Source organism: Gopherus flavomarginatus, chromosome 12, assembly GCF_025201925.1.
Source record: "Gopherus flavomarginatus isolate rGopFla2 chromosome 12, rGopFla2.mat.asm, whole genome shotgun sequence".
NCBI lineage: Eukaryota > Metazoa > Chordata > Testudines > Testudinidae > Gopherus > Gopherus flavomarginatus.
The window spans coordinates 26417504-26442008 of NC_066628.1; the positions used below are offsets into that span (position 1 = coordinate 26417504).

At 48.3% G+C, this 24505-nt stretch overlaps 1 protein-coding gene and 1 pseudogene across 2 annotated transcripts; both read right to left on the reverse strand.

The window, feature by feature from the left end:
- LOC127032174 (myosin-13-like) overlaps window positions 1–24505 on the reverse strand; it is a 181272-nt pseudogene that overhangs the window by 107253 nt on the left and 49514 nt on the right.
- Window positions 1629–23594, reverse strand: LOC127032457 (zinc finger protein RFP-like). 2 transcript variants are annotated; one of them, XM_050919743.1, is made up of 7 exons: window positions 22876–23594; window positions 20311–20406; window positions 19487–19717; window positions 18784–18806; window positions 9230–9345; window positions 7301–7372; window positions 1629–4918 (listed from the first exon to the last, which is right to left on the reverse strand). In XM_050919743.1, the coding sequence occupies exons 1-7, from the start codon at window positions 23290–23292 to the stop codon at window positions 4404–4406; spliced, it is 1470 nt and encodes a 489-aa protein (XP_050775700.1). In that variant the 5' UTR covers window positions 23293–23594; the 3' UTR covers window positions 1629–4403. The 2 variants fall into 2 exon arrangements, with proteins under 2 accessions (XP_050775700.1, XP_050775701.1); XM_050919744.1 differs by having other exon boundaries at window positions 7313–7372; window positions 22876–23590.

Below are 24505 nucleotides of genomic sequence, written 5' to 3' on the forward strand. Positions count from 1 at the left end.
TCCCTGTTCCCATCCCCCCTCTTGTAAAACATGATCCCAATTCCCCCATACCCAGTCCTTGTTCCCATTTCCACCCCCCCGCTCCGACTGACTGCAGACTATACAGTAAAACTTGAATTCTGCTTAGCTATACCTTAACCAATCACTTTACTGAAATTTAACTAACCAATCCTAACATACTGTAACATGGTTATTTAACCAATTATACCCCACCACCTTAATTGGTTTACACCCAACAAAATTAATTATACAGTAGACAGAAACAATCATAGAACCAGACAGAGACCATGCAAATAAACATACAAAACAATACAGAAGTGAGGATTTCACAACTATGTCTATACAGACATAAGGGTTTTCCAGCTGTGTCTATTGATAAGTGAGTTCTTGCCAGACAGGATGCTATCAAATTAAGTTTTCTTTTACATCTTCTAGGCTCTACCCTTTCTCTGGAGGTGACAGAAATATCAGGGCAGGATTGTATTCCTAACAGTCCAATAGCATCTTATTTCAATGTGACAAGTTTGGAATGTGAGGATGTGACCACACACTTCCCAGCTTATGGCTGCCTAACTACATCTTAGTTGAAGGCCTTAGCCTGTCACAGTAAGAGAAGGCCATTATACAGACAGTGATCTTTGATTCTTTCTTTTAAACCTCTTTAACTAGCTAAGGGCTTGGCTACACTTGAGAGTTACAGCGCTGGTGGTGGCTTTACAGCACTGTAACTCACTCCCCGTACACACTGGCAAGGCACATATAGCGGTGTATCTCCCTGGCTACGGCGCTGGTTGTACTCCACCTCGATGAGAGGAATAAAGTGAACAGCGCTGCTCTTGCAGCGTTGGGGTGCGAGTGTAAACAGTGATTAATCTTACTACGCTGTAACTGACCTCTGGAACTTTCCCAAAATGCTTTTAAGTAAAGATAACACTCTTTGTTTTGTTGTGATGCCTCTCTTTGTTTTGTTGTGAACTCGGGGCTCCCAGAGCTGCTTATCTAAAAAACAAACACAGCTACTGTTTGCTCGAGCAGAGGCAGGCAGGGGGATGAATGTCCACAGCTAGTGTTTGCTTGAGGAGAGAAGCAGCCCAGCGGGCGGGAGGTCCGTTTTGGAGCAGCTGATTATCTGGTCTGTGACGGAAAAAACAAAGAAGGCTGTCATAACATTTCTTCCCAGATCTGGACCTTAGCGTCCAAAATATGGGTGTTAGCATGAAAACCTCCAAGCTGTTACCAGTTTGGACCTGGTACGGCTGCCACCAGCTAGGAATTATACAGTGCCTAGCTCACTGTGGTCTCCCCAAAACCTTCCCTGGGGGACCCCCAGACTCAGATGCCTTGAGTCTTACAACAAAGGGAAATAACCCCCTCCCCTTGTCTCCTTGTTACTTCCTCCCAGGCTCCCCTCCCTGGACGACCCTAGGAGATTCCCTGCTTCCAGTCCTGGAAACACAAGTACTGAGAGAGCTAATCTCTCTTCCCCCCTCACCCAGAGGGTATGCAAAGTCAGGCTTAGTAAATCTAACACAAAGAGATTTTCCCCCTGACTTCTTCCTCCCACCAATTCCCTGGTGAGCTGCAGACTCAATTCCCTGGAGTCCCCACTAAAGAAAAACTCCAACGGGTCTTAAAAAGAAAGCTTTATATAAAAAAGAATGAAAAAGACATTAAACATAGTCTCTGTATCCAGGTAACAATATACAGGGTCAATTGCTTAAAAGAAAAATGAATAAACAGCCTTATCCAAAAAGAATACACTCCAGCAACTACACACATGTAAATACAAAAAAAACCAATATAAATCTATTGTCTTACTATCCTTGTACTTATAACTTGGAAACAGCAGATTAGAAAGGCAGGAGATAGAAAAATCACTCTCAGAGCCGAGAGGGCACAGACACAAGACAAAGAACAAAGAACTCACACCCAAAACTTCCCTCCACCCAGATTTGAAAAAGTCTTGTTTCCTGATTGGTCCTCTGGTCAGGTGTTTCAGGTTACTGTTGTTACCCCTTTACAGGTAAAAGAACGTTAACCCTTAGCTATCTGTTTATGACAAAGGCTATTTGCATTTAGTGAATGAGAGAGGGGTGGGGGAAGGGGTCAGAACTTGCAAGGCAGGGAGCTGACAGTGTCAGCTCCAAAAATCCACTCTCTCTGTCTCCCCCACGCTGTCACACTCCACCCCGCCCCACTCTTTTGAAAAGCACGTTGCAGCCACTTGAACACTGGGATAGCTGCCCATAATGCACCACTCCCAACACCGTTGCAAATGTGGCCATGCTGCAGCGCTGGTAGCTGTCAGTGTGGCCACACTGCAGCACTTTCCCTACACAGCTGTAAAAAGACAGCTTTGACTCCCAGCGCTGTACAGCTGCAAGTGTAGCCAAACCCTAAGTGATAAGAATATACCTAAATTCTTAAAGTATAGGCCTTTGCAGACAGGCCTGAATATCTATATCCTAACAATGGGCAAAGGTCTCAAAGCTGCTTTCCCCTTGTCCCGGGCCTTCCCCATCCTCTGACAGGGGTCACAGGACCTGTAATATTGTTGGACAATATCAAAGACTCTAGGCCAGTAAAAGTTCTGTAGCAGCCTCTGGATTCCCTGGTGTCCTGCGAGCAGGGACAATGGGGACTGCTCAGCACACAAAGCTGGACATGCTCAAGTTCACAGTTAGCAGCAATCTGCTCCTCTGCACAGGCTCTTTGCTGCTGGAGCTCCCTGCAAATGTTTCCCACCAACGCATTTCCCTCCACAGGTCTAGATTCTGATTTGGGTTGTATCATTGCTCCTTTGACCTCAGCAGTTAGCCAGTGTTTGGGGCCTTGCTAGGTTATTCCACTGGGAAGAGAAACTGATTATAGGAGTCAGCTATTTCTTTGGTGCAATCTTTATTATTCACAAACAATGTCCACACATTCCTGTGCCCTGAACAAACAGCAGCTGGCAGTTTCCTTACTAAAAAAATCCATGTGTTCCCAGGGAACCCTGTGCCTGAAGCAAGCTCTGTCTCGCAGTTTCCTGCTGGGATCACACGCATGACTACTTCCCTTGGCTTTCTGTCTCTCACACACCAAGCTGCCAGCCAATCCCTTAGCCCCTGTGTTTTCAGCCAGCTCCAGGGAAACCCCTTAGGCCTGCTCTACACTTAACACTTAGATCAACCTAATGATGTCACTCTGGGCTGCGAAACATTGTGTGCCCTGAGTGCCACAGCTAGATGGACCTAATCGCTGATGCAGACAATGGAATTCCTCTGGTGACCTGGCGACGGCCTCTCAGAAAGGGGGATTAACTATAGTGATGGAAAAACCTTCTGTCAATGTAAGAAGCATCTACACTACGGCACGTCAAGGACACAGCTGTAGCGTTGTAGCTGTGCCACTCTAACCAATGTAGTGTAGACATACCCTTATTCATCCTGAGACCTGGTCCACCTCTAACCCTTAGGGTGACCTTGCTACATTGCTCAGAGCTGTGAAAAAATTCACATTATGTGTGATGCAGTTAGGTCAATCTAACCCCAGTGTAGATGCAGATAGGTCAAGAGAAGAATTCTTTGTTGCCCTAACTACTGCCTCTCCTAGAGGTGAATTAACTGCATTGATGGAAAAAAAACCCCTTCTATCGATGTAGAACGTGTATGCTAACCATTCATTTCTACTGGATATTGCGATGAATGCACACTCCCCAGTCCCTAGCTATCCCTCTGCTAGCAGCCCTGCCGGTGCAGTCTCCAGCATCTCCCCAAAACTCCCATTAGTTCTGTGACCCTGCCACTCCCACATCTGCCTGTCCCCAGCCTGACTTTTAATTCTGTCCCCCAGCCCCTCCTTCAGTTCTGACCCTGCAGCCCCCACATCTGCCCCTCAGGGCCCCTCTGCTCCTCCTGCAGCTCCAGGGGTTCACCCCTTCTCCCTCAAACCCCTGGTGCTGCAGGGAGGTAGTGGGAAGGAGCCTCCAGGGGTCATAGAGCTGAGGCCAGATGGTTGGAAAGACAGGAATTCCTCAGGTTATAGGGGCGAGGATGACTGTGGTGAGAAAAGCCCATTATTTCAGTCCCTGTGGGCTGTTCCTCCCCCCGTCAACCCCAACATGTCTCAGTGGCACTGTCTGACCCAGCATCTCCAGAATCCTCCTGGCTCATAGAGGACAGTGGCAAACAGGCTGCACAATCCCTGGGGCAGTGATGAGGCTGGCTTCTCTCCCTCGCTGACTCAATGCTCTCTATGGTTTGATAGTCCAGAGGCTGCACAGAGTTACGACTGGAAGCAACCTCCAGGGTCTCAGAGACAGAATAGAAAGTCCACAGGGAGAGGTCACAGAGACTAGGGTCTGTGAAGCTAGAGAGGCTGATATGTTCCACCCCCCCTCGCCCCCCGCCCACCCCAGTGTCTCAGGGACACAGTCTGAGCCGGGATCTCCATTCCCCGCAGAGCCAGGGTCGGATTCTCTCCCTAGGGATGGAGCCCGGCGAGAAAGTGAAGATTGGGGCCTTGTCACGAGCATCGATAAATGTCACCTGCCCCCGGTCACAGTCCAGACAAACCTGGATCCTGCTGGGGACCCGGCGCCGGGGCAGGAGGGTCTCAGGGGAGGTGAGAGCCCGGAACTGCCCACCCCACCACTCCAGAGCCCAGATCCCCCCCTCAGGGCTACGGTTGATCTGTCCTTTCCTCCCCACAGACTCTCTGGCCACCCCCACAGCCCAGCCTTCCCCACTGCCAACCTCCACCTCCCAGCAATGTCTCCCCGAGATAAATCTCTCACAGCCCAGCACACAGGGCTCAAGGTCAAATCTCTCAGGGTTGTTGGGCAGTCTCTGCCGTCTGTCTGCCCATTTCACATTTTTCCGATCCTTAGACAGGATGAGTTGGGGATGAGCCGTGTCTGGATCCAGAGTCACATTCGCTGAAGAAAGAGAATCAGAGCATTAGGGACAGAGTTCGGCCCAGCAGGAGGCTGGGACCATTTCTCACACTCCCCAGCAGCCCTGGTCTGGCTGGGACAGGCCTGGATCCCAGGGACCTGCCTCAGTCTTGGGCACCTGAGACTGAGCAGAGATGTCACTGCAGCTCCTCTTTCTTTGTATTGGGACCCACTTCACTAGTTTCTCATTTATTGGAAAGGCTTCAGCTCCCAGGTCCCCATTCTGGAGCTGATCCATTCCCAGCAGCACAGACACAGACAGGAAGGTGTCAGAAGCTTTTACTGAGGAGGGAGCAGAAGAGGCAGGTACCAGCTTTAAGCCCCAGAGGGAAGCTTCCTCCCCTAATGCAGCCTCCACTTCCAGGCCAGGGAACAGAGAAGAAAGTGCAGCATTAGGGAAAAGCTGCTTAATACCAGAGTAGGAAGTGGCATTAGGTGGGGTAGCCCCATCTCCAGCCGAGAGAGAAGGGAAGAGCTGCCAGCATCAGAGGGAGAGCATCTCCCCTATTCAGGAAGCAGTAAGCAGCTCCAATGGGAGAGCCCAGCCCTGCCCATAGGAAAGGAAGGATGTTGGAGAAGAGTGATGGGGAGACCCCCTGCACTGGGTTAAAGCAGAGAATGTGTCAGCCCTCAGGGCAGAGAGCTCTGTTCGGGTGCTGCTCAGTGAGAGTGTTTCTGTTCATCAGCCTGGGCATGACCTCAGCACTACAGTTGGTGTCAGGATTTTGTGTGTGACATCATCTTGGTATCTCCCCAGAAGTTCCTGAAGCTTAGTAGAATTTGGGTGGGGGAGCACAAGGTCCCGCAGCCTGTGGCCTCGCCCCCTCCATGGCCTCACCCTACACCTCCTCTTCCCACTGAGGTCCCACCCCCTGACCAGGCTGGGAGCCTTGGCCACTGTGGAGCACCCCTGATCCTCCACCTGCCCTGGGCTAAGGTCAAGGGGCCCCGAGAGCAGTCCCCAGTACATATCCTTGCTCCCTAGAGTGCGCCACACAGGGCAGGTGGAGGGTCCAGGGCTCCCCAGTGTGGCCCGGGCTCCCTAGGTGACAGCCTAGCTCTAGCTTGTGGCCTGGCCAGGGGGCAGGACCTTTGGGGAAGAGGAGCAGGGGTGAAGCCACTGAGAGGAACCAGGACCAGGAAGAGGCTGGCACCACGGGCAAGGGCTGTGCTTCATGGGGGAAAGCTGATCAGCTGCCATGCCACAAAGCACAGAACCTGCCTGCGAAGCTCCAGGCCTGCCCAAGGCTTGCAATTTGGGGGGCAACATGGTCCCCTGCCCCCAGGAGCAGATTTACCATTAAACACACCCTGCGGTGGCACAGGACCTCCAATAACAGGGGGTTCCCCAAAATGCAGTAGCACAGCAGGGCTCAGATAGGTAGGCTGCCTGCAGGCTGTGGCTGGTGGCCCCACGCCGCTCTCGGAAGTGGCCAGCAGCTGGCATATCTCTGCATGCCCCTGGCCGGGGGGGGAAGAAAAGTGGCTCCACGTGCTTCCTGACCCGCTGCCCTCCTCCCCCAAGGGGCACGCAGAGCCATGCCATCAGCAGCGAGCAGGGCTAAGGCGGCTCCCTGCCTGCTCTGCCTCACTCCCTCCGTGCCATTTCCAGAAGTGGCTGGCATGTACCTGCGCCCCCTGGGGGGAGGGTGGATGTATCCGCGCATTGCCCCTGCCCCCAGCACCGATTCCGCAGCTCCCATTGAAGCCTCCCAAGGAGCCGCTGCCGGAGGGGTGTGCTGGTCACTTTTGGAGCCGCGCTGCCTGAGGTAAACGCTGCGCCCCCGTCACACACCCCAACACCCTGGCCCAGCCCAGAGCCCACACCCAAACTTCTTCCCAGAACCTGCACCCCTTCCTACACACACACACACACCCCAACCCCTGCCCCAATCCAGAGCCCGCACCCAACACTCAAACTCCCTCCCAGAACCTGACCTCCACACCCCCTCCTGTACCCCCAAACCTCTGCCCCAATCAAGGTACCTCACTTTATTTTCATTTACTTCCTATTACTTATAATAAAGGAGGAGGAGGAAGAAAAACAAAGAATGAAAAATGTAGGGGAGATAAGAGCGAATGTTCTTTTTCTTGGCTGGGTCCCGAGAGGGGTGGGGGGCGAAAATGAAGCTGTGCACAGGGCCCTCACTAATCCGCCACTGCTTACCCCAAAATATGCCCATGTTAAAAAGTAGGGGGGCCTGGCCCCCTGGTTCCTGTGTCCCTGGATCTTTTTACAGTTTAATGTGTTATTTTTAGGGATCTGTGTGTCATGGTTGCTTTCGGTTTGGTTGGTAACTTTAGCTACAATCTCATGAAGATGTTTTCACTGGAATTTTCTCATAATTTAAAGACAATCTCCACCTGCAAACTCACCCTGTCTGTGTGCTCCTAGGGATTCCCCTCTTTTTGTCTCCAGTGCAGACGGCAGAGTGTCTGGAGAGGGAAAGGATAAGAGAGGTGAGATTTCAGGCTTTCATACTGATAACAGCATCACCACTCTGAACTATTGAAACTGTGTTTTCATCATGACAGAGAAAAAGACTAAGATACACTCAGGTATTTCATATAAAAAGGTCTGAAACCTTCTATGTCCTCTCACTTTCAGGCTCTGTCCCCAGCAATGGAACCAACAGCCATGAAGCCTCACAAACATCCCAGGACACACAATCTGCCAGTGAGATTTATTTTTCCCCTCATCAACTCCCTCCCACCCCCCGACCCTTCTGATTCCAGTTGGTTTGTCTCATTCACTTGATGCCTTTTGTCATAACCTAGACCTAGGTCATGCAATAACTTTGGCATGAAAGTAACTTTACCCACTCGGGTCCCTTTGACAATAATGGGATATTGAGAGTGTGTGAAATTGTGGCTCTAATTGTGAGCTGTTGTGTCTGTTTACTCAGTGTCTCTATAGGCAGCAGCACGGTGGGGCCATCATCCTCCACAGGCAGAAATAGGAATAATAATAAAATCATTTTATCCATGTGGAAATCGAGGTAGGGGGAAGGTTGGCTCAATGGACCAGATTCACTCCTGTACCGGCAAAAGGAGAGGAGGAGGGGCCCTTTGTGACTCTGCTGTCCAGTGGCTGCAGGGGCTGGTGCAAACCTTCGCAAGGCTGAGGAAGTTCTGAAGCCAGCCAGAGTTACATCCCTATGACAATGGATCCCATGTGTCAGGGACTGTGCATTTGCACTGACTGACTTGGCTTTGGCCTGGTGAACAGTTTGCTGGACATAAGGGAAATGTTGCCTTAAGTGACCTTGTTATTGAGTGATGTGTCCATAATTTGCTCTGTGGGACAAAGAGATGCTTGGATCATACCATGTGTTTAAAGACAACAGACACCCAGAATGTGCTGCCAAGGAGCAGTTAGCAAAGTCCCAAACCCTTATGCAGAGAAAAGAAAACAGTGACATGAAAATAGCTTGGACAGGAAAAGTCCCATCAGTCAAAAAGTTCATGCATGTGTAGTGTATGAGTTATACAAGGTACTTTCTATTAATAACACACAAAGGTGATTGGAAAAGAACTAATAAATATATAATCTGGATGTGTATAATATGTACGATATTGTAAAGGGTAGATGGAGCATCATAGGAGAAATGTATCATGAGCTGCCTATGCCCCAGGAGAAGGTAACTGGGCAGCATTTCTTTCAGTATGTCTGTCATTTCTTACTTTAATACTAATTGTAATGGCAAGACGTGCTTTTGGAACAAATAAGGGGTTGAACTAATCAATCTGAGCGACTTGGACCCCAAGTGTATGGCATTCTCCCTCAACAATTAAATAGATGCATAATCTAGTTATGAATCAATTGTCTAGCATCATTCGCCTCCAACAGTCTAAGGCCTGGTCCACACTACACAGTTAAATCGATTTAAACAGCGTTAAATCGATTTAATGCTGTACCCGTCCACACTACAAGGCACTTTAAATTGATTTTAAGGGCTCTTAAAATAGATTTCTGTACTCCTCCTCAACGAGAGGAGTAACCCTAAAATCGATATTACTATATCGATTTAGGGTTAGTGTGGACGGAAATCGAAGTTATTGGTCTCATTCTTTTACTGTGGCTACCCAGAGTGCACCGCTCCAGAAATCGATGGTAGCCTAGGACCATGGACGCACACCACCGAATTAATGTGCCCTAGTGTGGACGCATAAAATCGATTTTATAATATCAGTTTTATAAAACCAGTTTTAGTAATTTCGATTTTATGCTGTAGTGTAGACGTAGCCTAAGACGCTTATCCCACTTTCCCCTCCTAGATCCCTTCTAGGTACCTTTGAACTTCCTCAGTGTCTCCACTAGCACAATAGTTTTCTGGGAGAAACAACTGATTTGCTCTTCCAGTTCAGGAGAAATCTCCTCTGGCTGCTGGAACTTCCCCTTCTCCCACCTGTAGAAAAACAAACAAACAATTTAATGTGATTATATTCCATTCACTGACTCATTATAAGTTCTTGCTGATGAGTTGTCGCTCTAATGGGACTGGAGTTAGAATTCCTTTACTTCTGCCAGCCTCAGAGAAGGTGCAACATTCCCTTCCAAGGAACCAAGGAGAGACCAGCTCTGAGGATAAAGGGAATTGAGTCCCCATGGGCAATTCACTGCATTGCCTCCATGCTCTGATGGACAACAGGTTCCCAGGGGAAGTGCTGTAGAAATCTGCCCACTAGGAACTAGACTGAGACACCAACTGCCGCTTCCCCAGGTTGGGAGACTCTTGAGCACTGCTGCCCTGTACTGAATGGTAACTAGGGCCCCAGCAGTGACAGGCCAATATTCCATCCCCACAATCCTGAGGCAGCCAGTCCCCACAGGGATGTGACATCTCTAGGGAATACTTTAGGTTAGTCTTCCCCACTGAATGGATAATTCCAGAGTCTTCTGAGCAAGGGTTGAGAACCTCAGGATGAAGTTGATCTCAGAGAGATTTGTATCCAACATGTGACCTTCGCCACACATTTTGTTGTAGAGCCATGGGGAGATGTGGTGCTAACTGTGATGGGGCCACCAGGGTGCAGCCTGGGACTGTGGGACTGCTGCACCCCCTTAACTCTCTCCAGCCTGGGCTGTCTCTCACAATGCCTTGCTAGTGAAAAGCAGCAAGCCCCTTATTACTCAGCACAACAGCATGTCGAGCCCCGCACCCAGCTATACTGCATGAATGATCCCAGAGCCACTCATGCATCACACAGAGAAAGGCACTAGCCAAATCCTGCCCCACAGCTCCCAGTACTGTACCTCAGGAATATACCATCTAATTTTTAATTGGTTCACCACTTCCTCAATGGCAAGAGTATATACACCAGCCTTTGCAAAACCTGAGCAGATTTACGACACACTTCATAACAAACTCCCTGGTAAAGATAACCAGTAAAAGAAGTTTATTGACTACAAAAGATAGATCTAAAGTCATTGTTATATACATGCAGATAAGGGTAGCATAAAATCCCTCCTGGGTAGCTAAACTGAATCTTTACCTGTAAGAGGTTGAAAAGCTCAAATAACCTGGTTGGCACCTGACCAGAAGGATCAATGGGGAAAGAAGATACTTTCAAATCTGGGGTGGGAGGAGGTTTTGTTTGTGCTTTCTTTGTTTGTTCCCTCTCTGGATGGAGAGAGAGACCAGGCAGGAACAACATCTCCTGAAAACATACCTGAAATGATTCATCTAAGACTACAAAAACTGTAAGTAAGGCAAGGAAATGCATTAGATTATTTTTTTGTTGTAGCTTGTGAATTTCCCCTATGCTAAGAGGTAGTTTTATTCCTGTTTTTTGTAACTGTAAAACTGAGTCCAGAGGGGAATCCTCTGTGTTTTAAATCTTTTTATTACCCTGTAAAGTTACCTTCCATCCTGATTTTGCAGGTGTGATTCTTGTACTATTTCTTTACTATTTCTTTTAAGAACCTGATTGATTTTAGTGTCCTAAAGATAAAGGGTCTGGTTTGTACTTACATTAAAGGCAACTGGTTGGTATATTATTCTCAAGCTTCCCCAAGAAAAGAGGTGAAGGGGCTTGGGGGGATATTTTGCGGGGACCGGGTTCCAAGTGACCCTTCCCTGAATTTTTGTTTAAATCACTTGGTGGTGGCAGCAATACTGTCCAAAGACAAGGAATTTGTGCTTTGGGGAAGTTTTTAACCTAAGATAGTAGAATATAAGCTTAGGGGGTCTTTCATGCGGGTCCCCACATCTGTACCCCAGAGTTCAGAGTGGGGAGGGAACCCTGACAGTGATAGACCAAAAGAAAATATAAGCACGCAGTCTAAACTCTCAACCGTATTAGACTGGGCAACATCTAGATTAAGCAGTTTTTCTCACCCCATTGAATATTGCAGTTCACAGTACGCAGATTTCACCCTTAAAATCTTGGCCAGTCTCCTCTGTTGGAGTCTGTTAGGAAGGAGTTAAAATTTAGCCAGCAGAAAAGACAGAAACTGCTAAAAAGCAAGGACATAGTTTTTGTTAATACATAATAACTTAGTTTAGCTTATTGGTAAGAAGGAACAAAGCTTGTACCCATGGAAAGGGACAGTTCTATGAGGAAAGCAGGATCGGGCCCAGACAAGCAAGCAGGAATATTTTAGTAGCACAAACAGCACTGACAATTGTAAACAACTGATAAGCTTATATGGTCAATGCCTGCCCAGTAACTTAGTTTTTAGAACAAAATAAACCCTCCCTATTCTGACGGGGAGGCATAGCTTAGTGGTTTGAGCATTGGGCTGCTAAACCCAGGGTTGTGAACTCAATTCTTGGGGGGGCCATTTAGGGATCTGGGGTAAAGATCTGTCTGGGGACTGGTCCTGCTGTGAGCAGGGGGTTGGACTAGATGACCTCCTGAGGTCCCTTCCAACCCTGATATTCTATGATTCACAGCCCACTGGATATCTGTAAGGACTTATCCCTTCCCCTACAAGGTAGTCATAAATGTTTGATGTAATTAGGATGACCTGTATATGTATGTACAGTTCTTATTTTTAATCTTTGTTGAGAGGTAATTATAAAAATAATTTGATATACCTATCTCATAGAACTGGAAGGGACCCCAAAAAGTTGTGATGGTTTTTTTTTTGGGGGGGGGGGGTTTGTGACTTTTAACAATGTTTGTCTCTGTATGTGCAAATAAATTGATAAAATAATGTATATAATTGACCACTATGGCACCATATTTTTGAAACTGCTTGTGAGTCTTTCTGGTATCGTAAATAAACCCCCTTCAGTATTGTCTGTGCTTGCGTGATTCTTGGAAAAATAATCTTTTTGCCTAACAGTTTTGGCTCAGCGAGCAGGGTCTGATCAGGAATCCTCAGAGAGTCTCTCACAATCAGGGATAGAGGTAAATACCTTTCTACTTATCACCTCTAGCACACACCTTGTTTTGGGACTCCACAGGACACCCCTCCACACCCCCTTTTTAATACGAACCACATATAGGATGCACAGGCAAGAGGACTGAACGGGACTATATTTGTGGCCAAAGTTGTTGAGGTGCAGGGATCGCTGGAAGCGAAGGCTGCATTGTCAGGTACTGAGCACCAGAGCGTGTGCTGCAGTGAACTGAGTACAAGGGTGTGCTCAGTCAGTCTGCCCTGAAGAGCCGCTTAAGTGGGTTTCAGAAGGTGGAATACAACGTCTTATGAATTGCTCCAAAATGCATCAGATATCCTCCGTGGGAGTGGTGGGGGGGACTCATTGGCATGCCCCAGGGTGCGCCATTGATACCCTCTACAGAAGGCAGACTCATTGACTGGTGGGGAACATCAGTGATGCCCTCCTCAGGAGGAAGACTCATTGGTTTTATGAAAAGGAAACATGAAAAGCGATGGCAAAAGATGGATGGAATGAGGGTATGAGTACAATAAATAGTGTGTTGTGATGGTCTGGTCAGACGAAAGGAAGATTAGAGAAGGGAATTGTAATAATGTATTGTGAATATAAAAGGAAATCACAAAAGTTGAAAATACTCCAAAAGGCTCTTACATCAGAGCTAAATCAAAAGGAAGATTGCAGCCACAAGCTGAGCAAGCTTAAAGCAAAACACAAGGCTCTAAAAGCAAAGCTAAAACAAAACAACTCTCTGCACGTCATATTGTTGCTAGCCTACAACAAAGGGGTAATTTTACTAACCCTGACTCAAGCAGCCATACTGATAAAGACCAAAACTAAATTAAATAAAAACACCTTAAAAAAAATTCAAAATTGGAACCTGGCACACACAGGGGAAAAAATATCAAGATAATTGGCTCCCTCCTCCGCCCCCTTTTAACCCAAAATTAAGTGCCAGTGCTCCCTTGGCCCCTCTCCAAGCAACTACTCAGTGGTTAGAGACAGGTGAAAGCAAAGTAAGTACACTCCTCTCAGCACAAAGGAAATGAGGGCTTACTAAAAAAAATCTCCCCGATTAAAAGCCCAAAAGCCCAAATTTAATATTCTTAAAAAAAACCCCAAAAAGCAAAAAAAACCAAAACCAGATGGTTACCACCTATACATTATATCCCAGGAATCTTTGTATCTTAACAAAAGCTAAATGCCCCAACCTATCATGGGCCAAGATCCCTACAAAAGGGCACCAAAACAGCGTTTGGTCCTTGGTTAAATTTAAATCTAAAAATAATACGACCTTTGACTGTGCTGAGTTTAAGAAAGCCGTCCAAAAAGCTCTGGGCAATGGAGCCGGTATTTGGGGACTGATCATGGGCTGCGTGCAAGGCAAGGATGTGCCGACCCCTCAGTACTGTGAGAGAAAGTGGGAGATGTATTCCAGCAATGCAGGCATTGCAGACCCCCCAAAAAAGGGATCAGGCATTTTTAAAGATGTTAAAGGAAGGTTTTGACTCCCACCTGCAAACAGCCCTTAATTTGGGAGTGAACCCAGGCTCTGATTATAAATCCATCTGTATGTAGGCCTCTAAATGCAAAGCCAAACAAGCTAAAAAAAAAAATAAGGAGCAAGGCTACTCGCATTGCTGTGGTAACAGCAAAAAATAATGTAGCCTGCTATAATTGTGGGCGTCTCGGGCATACCCAGAAAAACTGCAAAAACCCCAAAGCCTAGTCAGGGACAGAATCACGGCCAGTTAAATCCCTGCAGTATTTCATTGCCTTTTTGACCTGGTCCTGGTCCTGTCCCCACTGCCCCTCCACCTCCCAGTGTTTTGTGTGTGGGGAAACTGAACATTGGGCAGCCAGTATCCAAGCCAAATAACCATGGGTAACTAACAACAGCCCCACCCAGTGTCTCAATTGACTGCCAACCTTTACTCACACCTGAGTAAAAAGAAAATGGCCAGGCTTTTAAATTCTATAACCCGCTAAAATCCAGCATCCCCCACCCCCTTGCCTGTCAGTATTGCTAATGCAAATATAAATCTCTCAAAGCCACATTTACAAGCATAAATAAGGGGCCGGCCATACACAATTCTTGTAAACACGAAAGTATCTATTTCCATTACTGACCACCTCCTCCCCACTACTAAACAATATATTACTATTTCAGGGGTAGAAGCTGCACAACTCACGGCTTATAAAAGCTATTCTGTTCTTGTAAAATCTAATCTATTCTTCTAAACTCAGTCTTTTTTTTAAACGTACCTTCAAATGCAAAGGGGACTATTTTCGGCAAGAACATCCTCTGCGACATTGCAGCAATTCTTAACCTTGCTCAAAGTACAGTTACTAATAAACTTATGCGTACTCATACCATCCCCCTCCACAATAATACATTTCTCTCGTGTTGCACTGCCAAATCTGTGGCTCTCACCTGAAATACATTTAACCCTTTTTCAAAAATTATGTTCCAGGTTCCCCTCTGTTTGGGGAAAAAAATAAGCTGTCTTGCAGTTCGATGCCTGCTCATCTTTGACCACCCATCCAGGTTACCAGGCAATTTCCGCCACCTACCAAGCAACACCCCCTCAAATCTGAGGCCATGGATGCGGTAGATAATATTATTTACTCTTTACTTCAGCAAGGCATACTGGTTCCTTGTAAAAGTGCACCCTCTTAAGCCCAGGACCCTCCAAAAAACCCCTCATGGGTGGACATATAGAAGGAAAATCAGTTCATGGTATTGGCCCATACAAATACCTGTGTAAAAGTGCAAAAAATTCCAACATGGGTTCATAAAACCAAAATTAAAATGTATAAATAAATTCATTTTGTTTATATTGTATCCTTTTAGGTAACAAATGTAACTTCTCATGTTAATCCTCCTGGCAAACATACCTAATGCAGCCTCCTAAAATCTGCCCTTGGTACATGTTACACAAAATACCTGTTTCAAAGCTGGCCAGTATGTGCAACTCCCTACAGAAGGGAGCAGCGAATGGGTAAAAAAACCAAACACTTGCCTTGCCCCCAGACCAGACCACCTCGGACCTATCGTGGTTACAGCTTGCCTCCAAAAACATCCAGGCTCCAAGGTCTCAATCCGACTAACACAGCCCGGGAGCAGTCTTCGGCTCCCGCCCTACATTTCACCGGATCTGGACTCTAACGGAGTATTTAGCTTCAGGGAATGTGGGCACACACATATAGGACCCCCAATTTTGAAATGCAAGATTACAAAATGATGGGTCAAAGGCCAAATCACCCAAGCCCTTAAGCATACCAACACCGGGTTATCTTATGCTTTAACTGCAATTAATGTAGTCATAAACATTTTTTACAAAATCATTAAAAAAAACCTCAGATGCTATAGTCAACCTGGCCAAGTCACAAGCTAAAGGTCATGTTTGTAATATGCTGGCTCGTAATTTTTTTTTTTTGAGCGATATTAAGCAAAGGAAAAATAAACATGTTAAATGTATGCCTGGGTTTTCACCCGTCCCATATCCTTTCCTCCCCCGCCCTTGCCCACACTGCAGGCATCTTTACACAACTAATAGTAGCCTCTCTACTTCCTCCAAACTCACCCTTCACCTTCAATTTCCTTCTTGTGTATCCTTCTGTCATTTCTTCTCATGTGTTTCCTTCTTCTTTCCATTTCAAGTCTATTAAATATGTGGCTAATAATATAGTGTACAAAGTAGGGCTGTCTAAAACCTAACACCATCCTCTGACAATGCTACACTGATGACAACCTTGAACTGTTGCACAAAAACAAACAGTTACATCGTGTGCTCCTGTTCTACCCTTTGCCTTTGTCCTCTTCTGTTGTTGTAAATGTCCTTCCTCTTGCAGATGATGAAGTTGCTGTACAAGTATCTGCTACCCAGTGGTGTTTCATCACCACTGCATTTTATTACATGTACAAATCATTACAGTGCCAGGCAAACACTTCCATGTGCCTGAAAATTACTAACTCATTTACCCTAGGTAACGAGCACCTCCCTGGCTGTATGTTCACTAAAATAACAACAGCTCCTCGGTGGTATAACAACCTATACCTAGGCAACATACTGTTCAACTAGCCAAAAAGCTACTACTCAAAGTGGTCCTGGCTGCTGTGTCTGCGTTTACCACCATTCATAACCACATGACCAAAGGTTACATTCAAGTCCAGCTCTCCAATCAAACCATCACTCAACTGAAAAATCCTGTTCGTAATATATCTTACAGCCCCATCTCCTGGTAAACAATTGTCCAAATAACAGCTGCTGTCGCTTCTATATTTGTGTTACTAACCTCTCTTTTCATGTGTGGGTCCTTTAGACACATGCTTCAAAACCTTACTATGTTTCCTACCTTTATCCCCTTCCTCCAATTCCCCTCTCCCTCTCCCCTCCCACCTTCCTCGGGCAACCCTAAAACAAATCATGTATATCAAACTATTTAAAGTATTGAATTTATCTCACTTAAAAGTTTGATTTGTCAAAAGGAGGGAATTGTCAGGAAGGAGTTAAAATTCAGCCAGCAGAAAAGACAAACTGCTAAAAAGCAAGGACATAATTTCTGTCAATATATAATAACTTAGTTCAGCTTATCAGTAAGAAGGAACAAAGCTTGTGCCCATGGAAAGGGAGAGTTCCACAAGGAAAGTAGGATCGGGCCCAGACAAGCAAGCAGGAATATTTCAGTAGCTCAAATGGCACTAACAATTGTACACAACTGATAAGCTTATATGGTCAATGCCAGCCCAGTAACTTAGTTCTTAGTACAAAATAAATCCTCCCATCACAGCTCACTGGATATCTGTAAGCACTCATCCCTACCCTCCCCACAGCCTGCCTCCTTCCCCCGCAAAGTAGTCATAAATGTTTGATGTAATTAGGATGACCTCTATATGTACGTACTCTTCTTATTTTTATCTTTGTTCAGGGTTCTCTCTTGACTTGTAACAATGTCTGTCTCTGTATGTACAAATAAATTCAAATATATTGATTTTAAAAAAATGTATCTAATTGACCACTACGGCACCGTGTTTTCAAAGCTGCTTGTCAGTCTTCCCAGTACCGTAAATAACCCCCTTCAGTATTGTCTGTGCTTGCCTGATTCTTAAAAAAATAAAATAAAATAAACTTTTTGCCTAACAAGTCTTAAGTCTTCTCAGTTGCTTGCAGCATCAGTGGGGGCAGGAGAAAGGCCAAGCATGCCCCCCCCCCCGTGTTCTGTTTTATACCCTTAGCCCATGTACTTGGAGAACACAAGTCCAGACATGTCTCTGGTGGGCATTGCTGAGTCCCCAGGCAAGATTGAGCTGTTGAGCTGCTGTGGCCTTATGCAGGTGAGTCACTGCATTGTAGCTCCCTTGCTGGACAATGGCTGGTGTTGTCTGTTCAGTACACACCTAGGTGTTGGTTACCTCCCTTGTCATTCTATCTGGACAGCTAGTATCTGGGTGCCTCTAGTGGTGAGCTGGAGCCAGTTCCCACCGGTACTGATTGCTAAAATTAGACCTCCGTGGAGAACCAATTGTTAAAGGGCCAGGGAGTGGGCAAAGAACTCCGGTCCGCGGGCCAGACCATTCTATTGCTCCTAGGATTCCCAGCTGGAGAGGCTGAGGCTCCCCCAGCCCCTCCCCTGCTTCCCCCCAGCTGCAGCCTGGCCAGCCACAGGCACCAGCTAGGCAGCTCAGCTGAGCTCAGGAGTCGTCCTGCTGCCACTTTTTGAGCGGCCCGGCAAGGTGTGTGTGTGGGTGGGGCTGCTGCAAGCTCCAGGGCTGGCCAGAGGGGAGGGGGCAAGTGGGGCAATTGACCCAGGCCCTGCAGGAGCCCCAGCACCACAAGGATGTCTCCCTTGGGCCCTCTCCCACTTCCTCCAACCAGCAGAGCTGCAGCAGCGTGGCCAGCAGCTGGGCAGCTCAGCTGAGCTCTGGGCTGCTGGCAAGGTAAGGGGGGGCTGTGAGCTCTGGAGCCGAAGGGGGGGCACCAGTGGGGCAATTTCCCCTGGGTCCCCAGCCCCATAAGGATGTCTCCCTCAGCCCCTCCCCCGCTCGGGGGAGGCTGCGAGCTCCAGGGCTGTGGGGCAATTTGCCCCAGGCCCTGCACGGACCCCCGGCCCCACGAGTATGTCTCCCCCCACCCTGGGCCCTCCCTTAAATCAGAACTTCTCATAGGGAACCGGTTGTTAAGATTTTGGCAGCTCATCACTGGGCACCTCCCAACCCCACAGCATATTTTAGTGACAACCATACAACACATTTTCATAACTTCATATGTACTGATGATATACACAATTAGATGGAACAATGGGTTTCAGCAGATCATACCCTTTCCCGTGACACCTCACCTGGCACTTTACATGCCATATCACAATTATATGTAAATGAGGATTCTGGGGGTTACAGATTGCTCCTCCCAAGGTATAGAAAGTCACACTAACATCACCACCAAGCTCTTTCCCAGCACTGTGAAGTGTGAGGCGGAGTGAGAGAGAGACACATACCTGCTCAAGGTGTTTCTGATGTCCTAGAGGAGAGAGAGAGAGAGAATCTCAGTACCAGCTGACATACACACACAGGGGATCTCAGGGAAGGGATTTTGCAAATATGGGGAAGAGGGGCCCTGCCCTGGCCCCACGGCCATGGATTCTGTGAGCTAATTGGGCTTTTCCATATCTAATATCTGTATCTGTAACTCTGCAAAGAACAATAGTCACTCACATGTCAGCAATGCACATGCTGAGTTACACTGAGATCTCTAACTGTGGGACCTCAGTGCTTATGATTCAGGAGCTCTCCCTTCCCCGTGTGGGGATCTGGAATGTTTCTAACACAAGCACCGACTTTCAATTGTCCCTGGGGGTGCTGAACCCCAGGCCCTGCCCCGACTCCACCCCTTCCCCCAATGCCATATCCCTACCTCGCCTCTTCCTGCCCCCACTCCACCCCCACCCTGCCTCTTCCTGCCCCCTCCCCCAAGCACACCCCATTCCTGATCCTCCCCCTCCCTCCCACAGTGTACAGGAGGTGCTGGGAGAGAAGGGGAGGAGTTGATCTGCTGGGCTGCTGGCATGAAGGAGGCACTGCGGGGAGAGGGCGGGGAGCTGGCTGCCAGTGGGTGCTAAGCATTTGCTAATTTTTTTCCATGGGTGCTCCAGCGCTGGGGTACCCACGAAGTCAGCATCTCTGTTTTTCACTCAATCTCACCCGCAGGAATTCACTTGCTGGCTTTTGACACTTTCTCTCCGTCTCACCGATCAGCTCACTAAGATGGGAAATCTCCTCTGAGAGTTTACTGGAATTTTCATTTTGTATCCTCTCAGTCTCCTGGTCCAGATTCTCCAGCTGGGCCAGCAGGAGTCGCTCTTGTTCCTTCAAGAACTGCCGCAGTTGCTGAAATTGAGACACAATCTTCTGCCTCTCAGTTTGTGTTTGTTTCTGTATAAAAATAGGGAAAGGGCTGGTCAGGGACATGGATGGAGCCCAGGGTACTTTCATGGAGTGCCGAGTGTGCAGGAGGGAGAACTTTGTTGAAAATCCTCAGATTTCTGACATTTGACTCTACCCTATGGATACTAGGGAGAGGATTCTCTCACACCTTCCCCCTTTGGCCTCTGCATCTCTGAAAGGGATGTTTGCATCTCTGTCACAGTCAGCATATTATGTTATTCATGGTCTCTGGAAACTCAGATTCAGAGCAGCAGGTGGCAAGACTCAGCACTACACTGATAGAGATGCCAGGGGAGTTAAAAGAAACAAACATGTTAACAATGCGAGCAACGACCAGACACAGCAGACAGCACTTCACTGGTGACATTCAGTTCACTTGGGGGGATTTCTGTGAAAGCCACAAGGGATAGACATTAACTGAAATGAAAGCTAAGGGCTTGTCAACACATGAATCTAACCCAGCAATCCATGATTATAGAGAAACACACACAGCCGCACGTTCACCAAGGCCACAGAGGAATCTGCCTACAAACAGACCTCCCACTGCCAGTCCCTGCCGGTTAATAACAACAGGCACCTACCAGATACTCCTGCCTTTTCCCCTCTCCAGTCACTTTAAATCCCAGCAGCTTCTCTCTCTCTTCCCTCAGAGTCTTCAAATGGGCCTGGATTCTTTCCTGAAGAAACAGAAATGATTTGGGAGGTTTTATTTGAAGGGTTGAGAAGGGTGTAGAGCTGAGTGTTTTTCCATCCAAACCCCCAGATTGGTTGGTTCTAATCACTTTGTGACATCAGGACCACCAAGGAGTTGAAACCTTATTAATGGAGACTGGGAGTGTGTCATATTCAGACTTGTTAGCAATTCAGGTTCAATTTATTTTTTTTAAATTGGAGAGAGATCTCAATTATAACCAAGCTCTATCAGTATTTATGAACTGATTAGTAGTGTAGTGCATAACAGGACTCTGGAGTCACATGGGGGTGAATCAATAAACCTGTGTTCAAGAAGGTTTAATGAACAAAGTGATACAAATTCCAAAAGGCACCAGGGTATAAATATGGTCTTGGATTTCAACCCTGAAGCCCTGGGGATGGCACCAGTTGGACAGAGCTGGTCTAAACGCCAAGGCACACCCCATGAGACACTGGGAGTCCATTTGTCTGGTTTGAAGCTGTGCAGTTCCAGTGTCGTAGAGCACTGTTCCTGCCCAGTATGCACTTAGCACTCAACATGGCTTTGTCCGGTGAAAATGAAAGAGAGAAGGAAACAGAGCTGGATTTACAGCTTGCCTGCCCCTGGCAGGGTCCGCACACTGCCCTCGGTGGCTGAGCAGTTGAAGGGTCCTCGGCTCCAAGCTCCCTCCTCCTGCCTGCGGGGACTCAGAGCTCCAGGTCCCCTGCTGCCCGAGGTGGCTGGGAGCTGTGGAGTACTCCCACCGCCCATAGTGGCTCAGAGGTCCTAACCCCTGCAGGAAGTAGGGGTACCACCACTTTTAACATTTAGGCACCCCACTGCCCAATGCCCCTTGCACAGCCCCCCAAAACTTCCCATTGCCCCACACAGATCCACCCCAGTGCCCAGCACCCCCCACCCCTTCACTGCCCAGAGCTCCCCCACAAACCCTCCCAGACACTCACTGTCCCGTGCCCTGCCCCTGCTTACCGGCCCTGCTGGGAGGTGACTGTGTCTGCCCGGCTGAGCGACGAGCCCTCCAGCAGGGCTGCGTGGGGCCGTCTCCCGCTCAGCTGGCCCCGCCCCCTGCCGGGACCCGGGAACAGGGACATTTGAAGTTTTAGGCACCCCTACACACATGCCTACTGTGCTAATGGGAAATCCGGCCCCAGGAGGAGACTGAGGATGCATGAAGGACACCAGTGGGGCGGCACCTCCATGCAGAATGACAAAGGCGGGGTGGGTCCATGCAGGCAGGTGTGGGGATGTCCCATATTCTGGGGATGTATCTGTGGCCACCCTAATTAGAAATGCAGATTTGTTTAAAGAAAAGCTGGGGATTGCCCTAGCGCTGTCCTAAACCTTTTCAGAGGCAATGCCCTCTGGGTAGGTACCTCACTGCCCCATTCCCTGGTAAAGATCCCAGAAGCAGTAGATTCTGGGAGATTTCAAAAGGCTGCCTGGTGAGGCTAATGGAACCACTTTGGGTGGTCCTTGCCCACATACACACTAGTACAGTTCAGATTGACACAGGTCAGCACCACCCAGGAATTATTTGCTAAATCCAGTCTAATCCCTCTGGTATTTGGCACAGTCCTGCACTGTCTGGAGCCCTTTTGTGGGTGGACTCAAGGTGTTTGGGGTCCACCCAGTGATCTCTCTCTAGTGCAGGCAGGCACTGGATTTTAACCCCTGATGGAGCAACAAAGGAATTCAGAATCCCAGTGAGAAACCTCATATCCCTATTGGGCCTGTGACATTTATCGAGGAGTCTTTCCCTCCTAATGGACAAACTTCTTCAAGGGGGGCTGACACTGAGGTGGCAGCATGGCCTAGTGGTTTGGGCCTAGACTGAGACAGGGGAGAGCTGGGTTCTATGTCAAGTTCAGTCACTAACATGCTGGGTGACCCTGGGCAACTCACTGCCCCTCTCTGTGCCTCAGTTTCCCTCACCATCCTTTGTTTGTCTTGCTTATTTAGACTGTAAACTGCTCAGGGCATGGATAGTCCCTCACTGTGTTTTGTGCAGGGTCCAGATCTCATTTCTGGTCTATTAGGGCTACTGTGATGCAAATAAAGATAATAATAATAAATTCTATTAACAAATCTGTAACAACAGCTTGTACCTTCCCTTTTCCAGTGTGAAGGTAACACACCCACATAGATTGGCCTGCAGCTCTTGTGATTAAACCTTACTGATCAATTAGCAGCTACAATTAACGGTGCAAGGTCGTTTTGAAAAGGATTGAGAATCTTAGAGAAAAGTTTTCCACATCTGATATCTTTAAAGACTTCATTCTTTGCCTTTCCTGTCACACTAGCAGATCATTTACTTATTATAACATCACCCATACAATGAAGGCTTTACAGAGCTGAATGATGCATCACACCTGTGACAGGTAACTTTCAGTGAAATTAGCCTGTAATTAAAATCCAAAGTTATTACTCATTAAACTTCACAGCAATACACTACCTTGTACTCCTGGGCAGCCTCCTCTATGGGAACCACCATGTGAGCACGGTGAGCCCGAGATCTGTCACACACCACACAGATGGGGGTTTGATCCTCTTCACAAAACAGTTTCAGAGCTTCCTGGTGTCTGTCACACCCCCCATCCTCTCCTGCTCCTTTTGCTGCCTGTAAACTCAGCCGTTTGGCTATTTCTAGGACATTTGCCAGCTGCCTGTTGGGCCTGAGGTTTCTGTGCCGCACAGTTTCTCTGCAGTGAGGGCAGGAGGCGGCTGTATCGGATCTCTCCCAGCACTGGCCGATGCAGGCTCGGCAGAAATTGTGCCCACACTCCAGAGTGACAGGTTCTCTGAAATATTCCAGACAGATGGGACAAGTAGCTTCATCCTGGAGACTTTCCACACGGTTCTCTGCAGCCATGGCTCTCTCTGGGGAGAGTAAGTTTCAATTTCCTGAGTTCACATTATGCCCCGCCTGCAGCAGCAAGGGCGTGTTTCCCTTCCTGGAACAGCCTCACTCTGTTTGCTGAATTGGAAAGAGCGAACATTACTGCCCTGGAGGCTTTGGTGAAAAATGTACCCCCACTGGGGCTCTGGTCCTGCAATCACCTCCTGTGTTGGTGGGGAGGGTCACTGGGGTTTCAGATCGACATCAGAATCCATCCCCCTGTCCTGATGAGCTTGCAGAACTGTGTGTCTAAGGAGCAGGGCCGCCCGGGGGGGTGGGGGGCAAGAGGGGCAATTTGCCCCAGGCCCCGGGCTCCCCAGGGGCCCCCAAGAGAGTTTTTCAGGCCCCTGGAGCAGGGTCCTTCACTCGCTCCGGAGGGGCCGGAAAACTTGCGGGACCGGGCCCCGGAGCTTCTTCCGCTCCCGGTCTTCGCCGGCGGGGGGGTCCTTCTGCTCCAGGGCGTAAGGACCCCCCCGCCAGCGAATTACTGCCGAAGTGGGACCTGCCGCCGAAGTGCAACCCGGTCTTCGGCGGTTATTCGGCGGCGTGGGGCCCTTCCGTTCCGGGACCCGCCACCGAAGTACCCCAAAGACCCGCGGCGGGGGCCCCCCGCCGGCGAATTACCGCCAAAGAGCAGGTTGCACTTCAGCGGCAGGTCCCGCTTCGGCGGTAATTCGCCGGCGGGGGGCCCCCGCCACGGGTCTTCGGGGCACTTCGGCGGCGGGTGCCGGAACGGAAGGGCCCCCCGCCCGCGAACAGGACCGGCTCTAGACATTTAGCAGCTCGGGGGGCACCCTGCCTCTTGCGGGTCCCACGGCTCTGGTGGACCTCCCGCAGGCGTGCCTGCAGATGCTCCACCGGAGCCGCGGGACCAGCGGACCTCCGCAGGTCCAGCGGAGCCGCCTGCTGCCGACGGCCCCAGCCCCCGAAATCCTCTGGGCGGCCCTGCTAAGGCGTAATAGTTAGGCTTGGGCAGAATTCATTTTCTCTATTATAGAATTTTGACAGAGAAAATTAATATTTATTTTTAAGGTTTTTTAATGTTTATCTATTTAAACGTTCACAGTGCACAGTTTTTATCAATTTAAATGTTCACAGTTGTGAGAATTTACGGGGGGGGTCAGACAATATTTTGGTCACACAATAATTATTTAATGGCAGTAGATACTGAGATTCAAAAAGTTAA

Bases quoted from the DNA above. Each gene is read 5' to 3' on its own strand.
- LOC127032457 (XM_050919743.1), bottom strand. From the start codon at position 23,292: ATGGCTGCAGAGAACCGTGTGGAAAGTCTCCAGGATGAAGCTACTTGT. The intron at 20,407-22,875 runs GTAGTGTATTGC...CTGTTTCTTCAG, and splicing joins AGGCTGCCCAGGAGTACAAG to GAAAGAATCCAGGCCCATTT. The intron at 19,718-20,310 runs GTAGGTGCCTGT...ATTTTTATACAG, and splicing joins GGAAAAGGCAGGAGTATCTG to AAACAAACACAAACTGAGAG.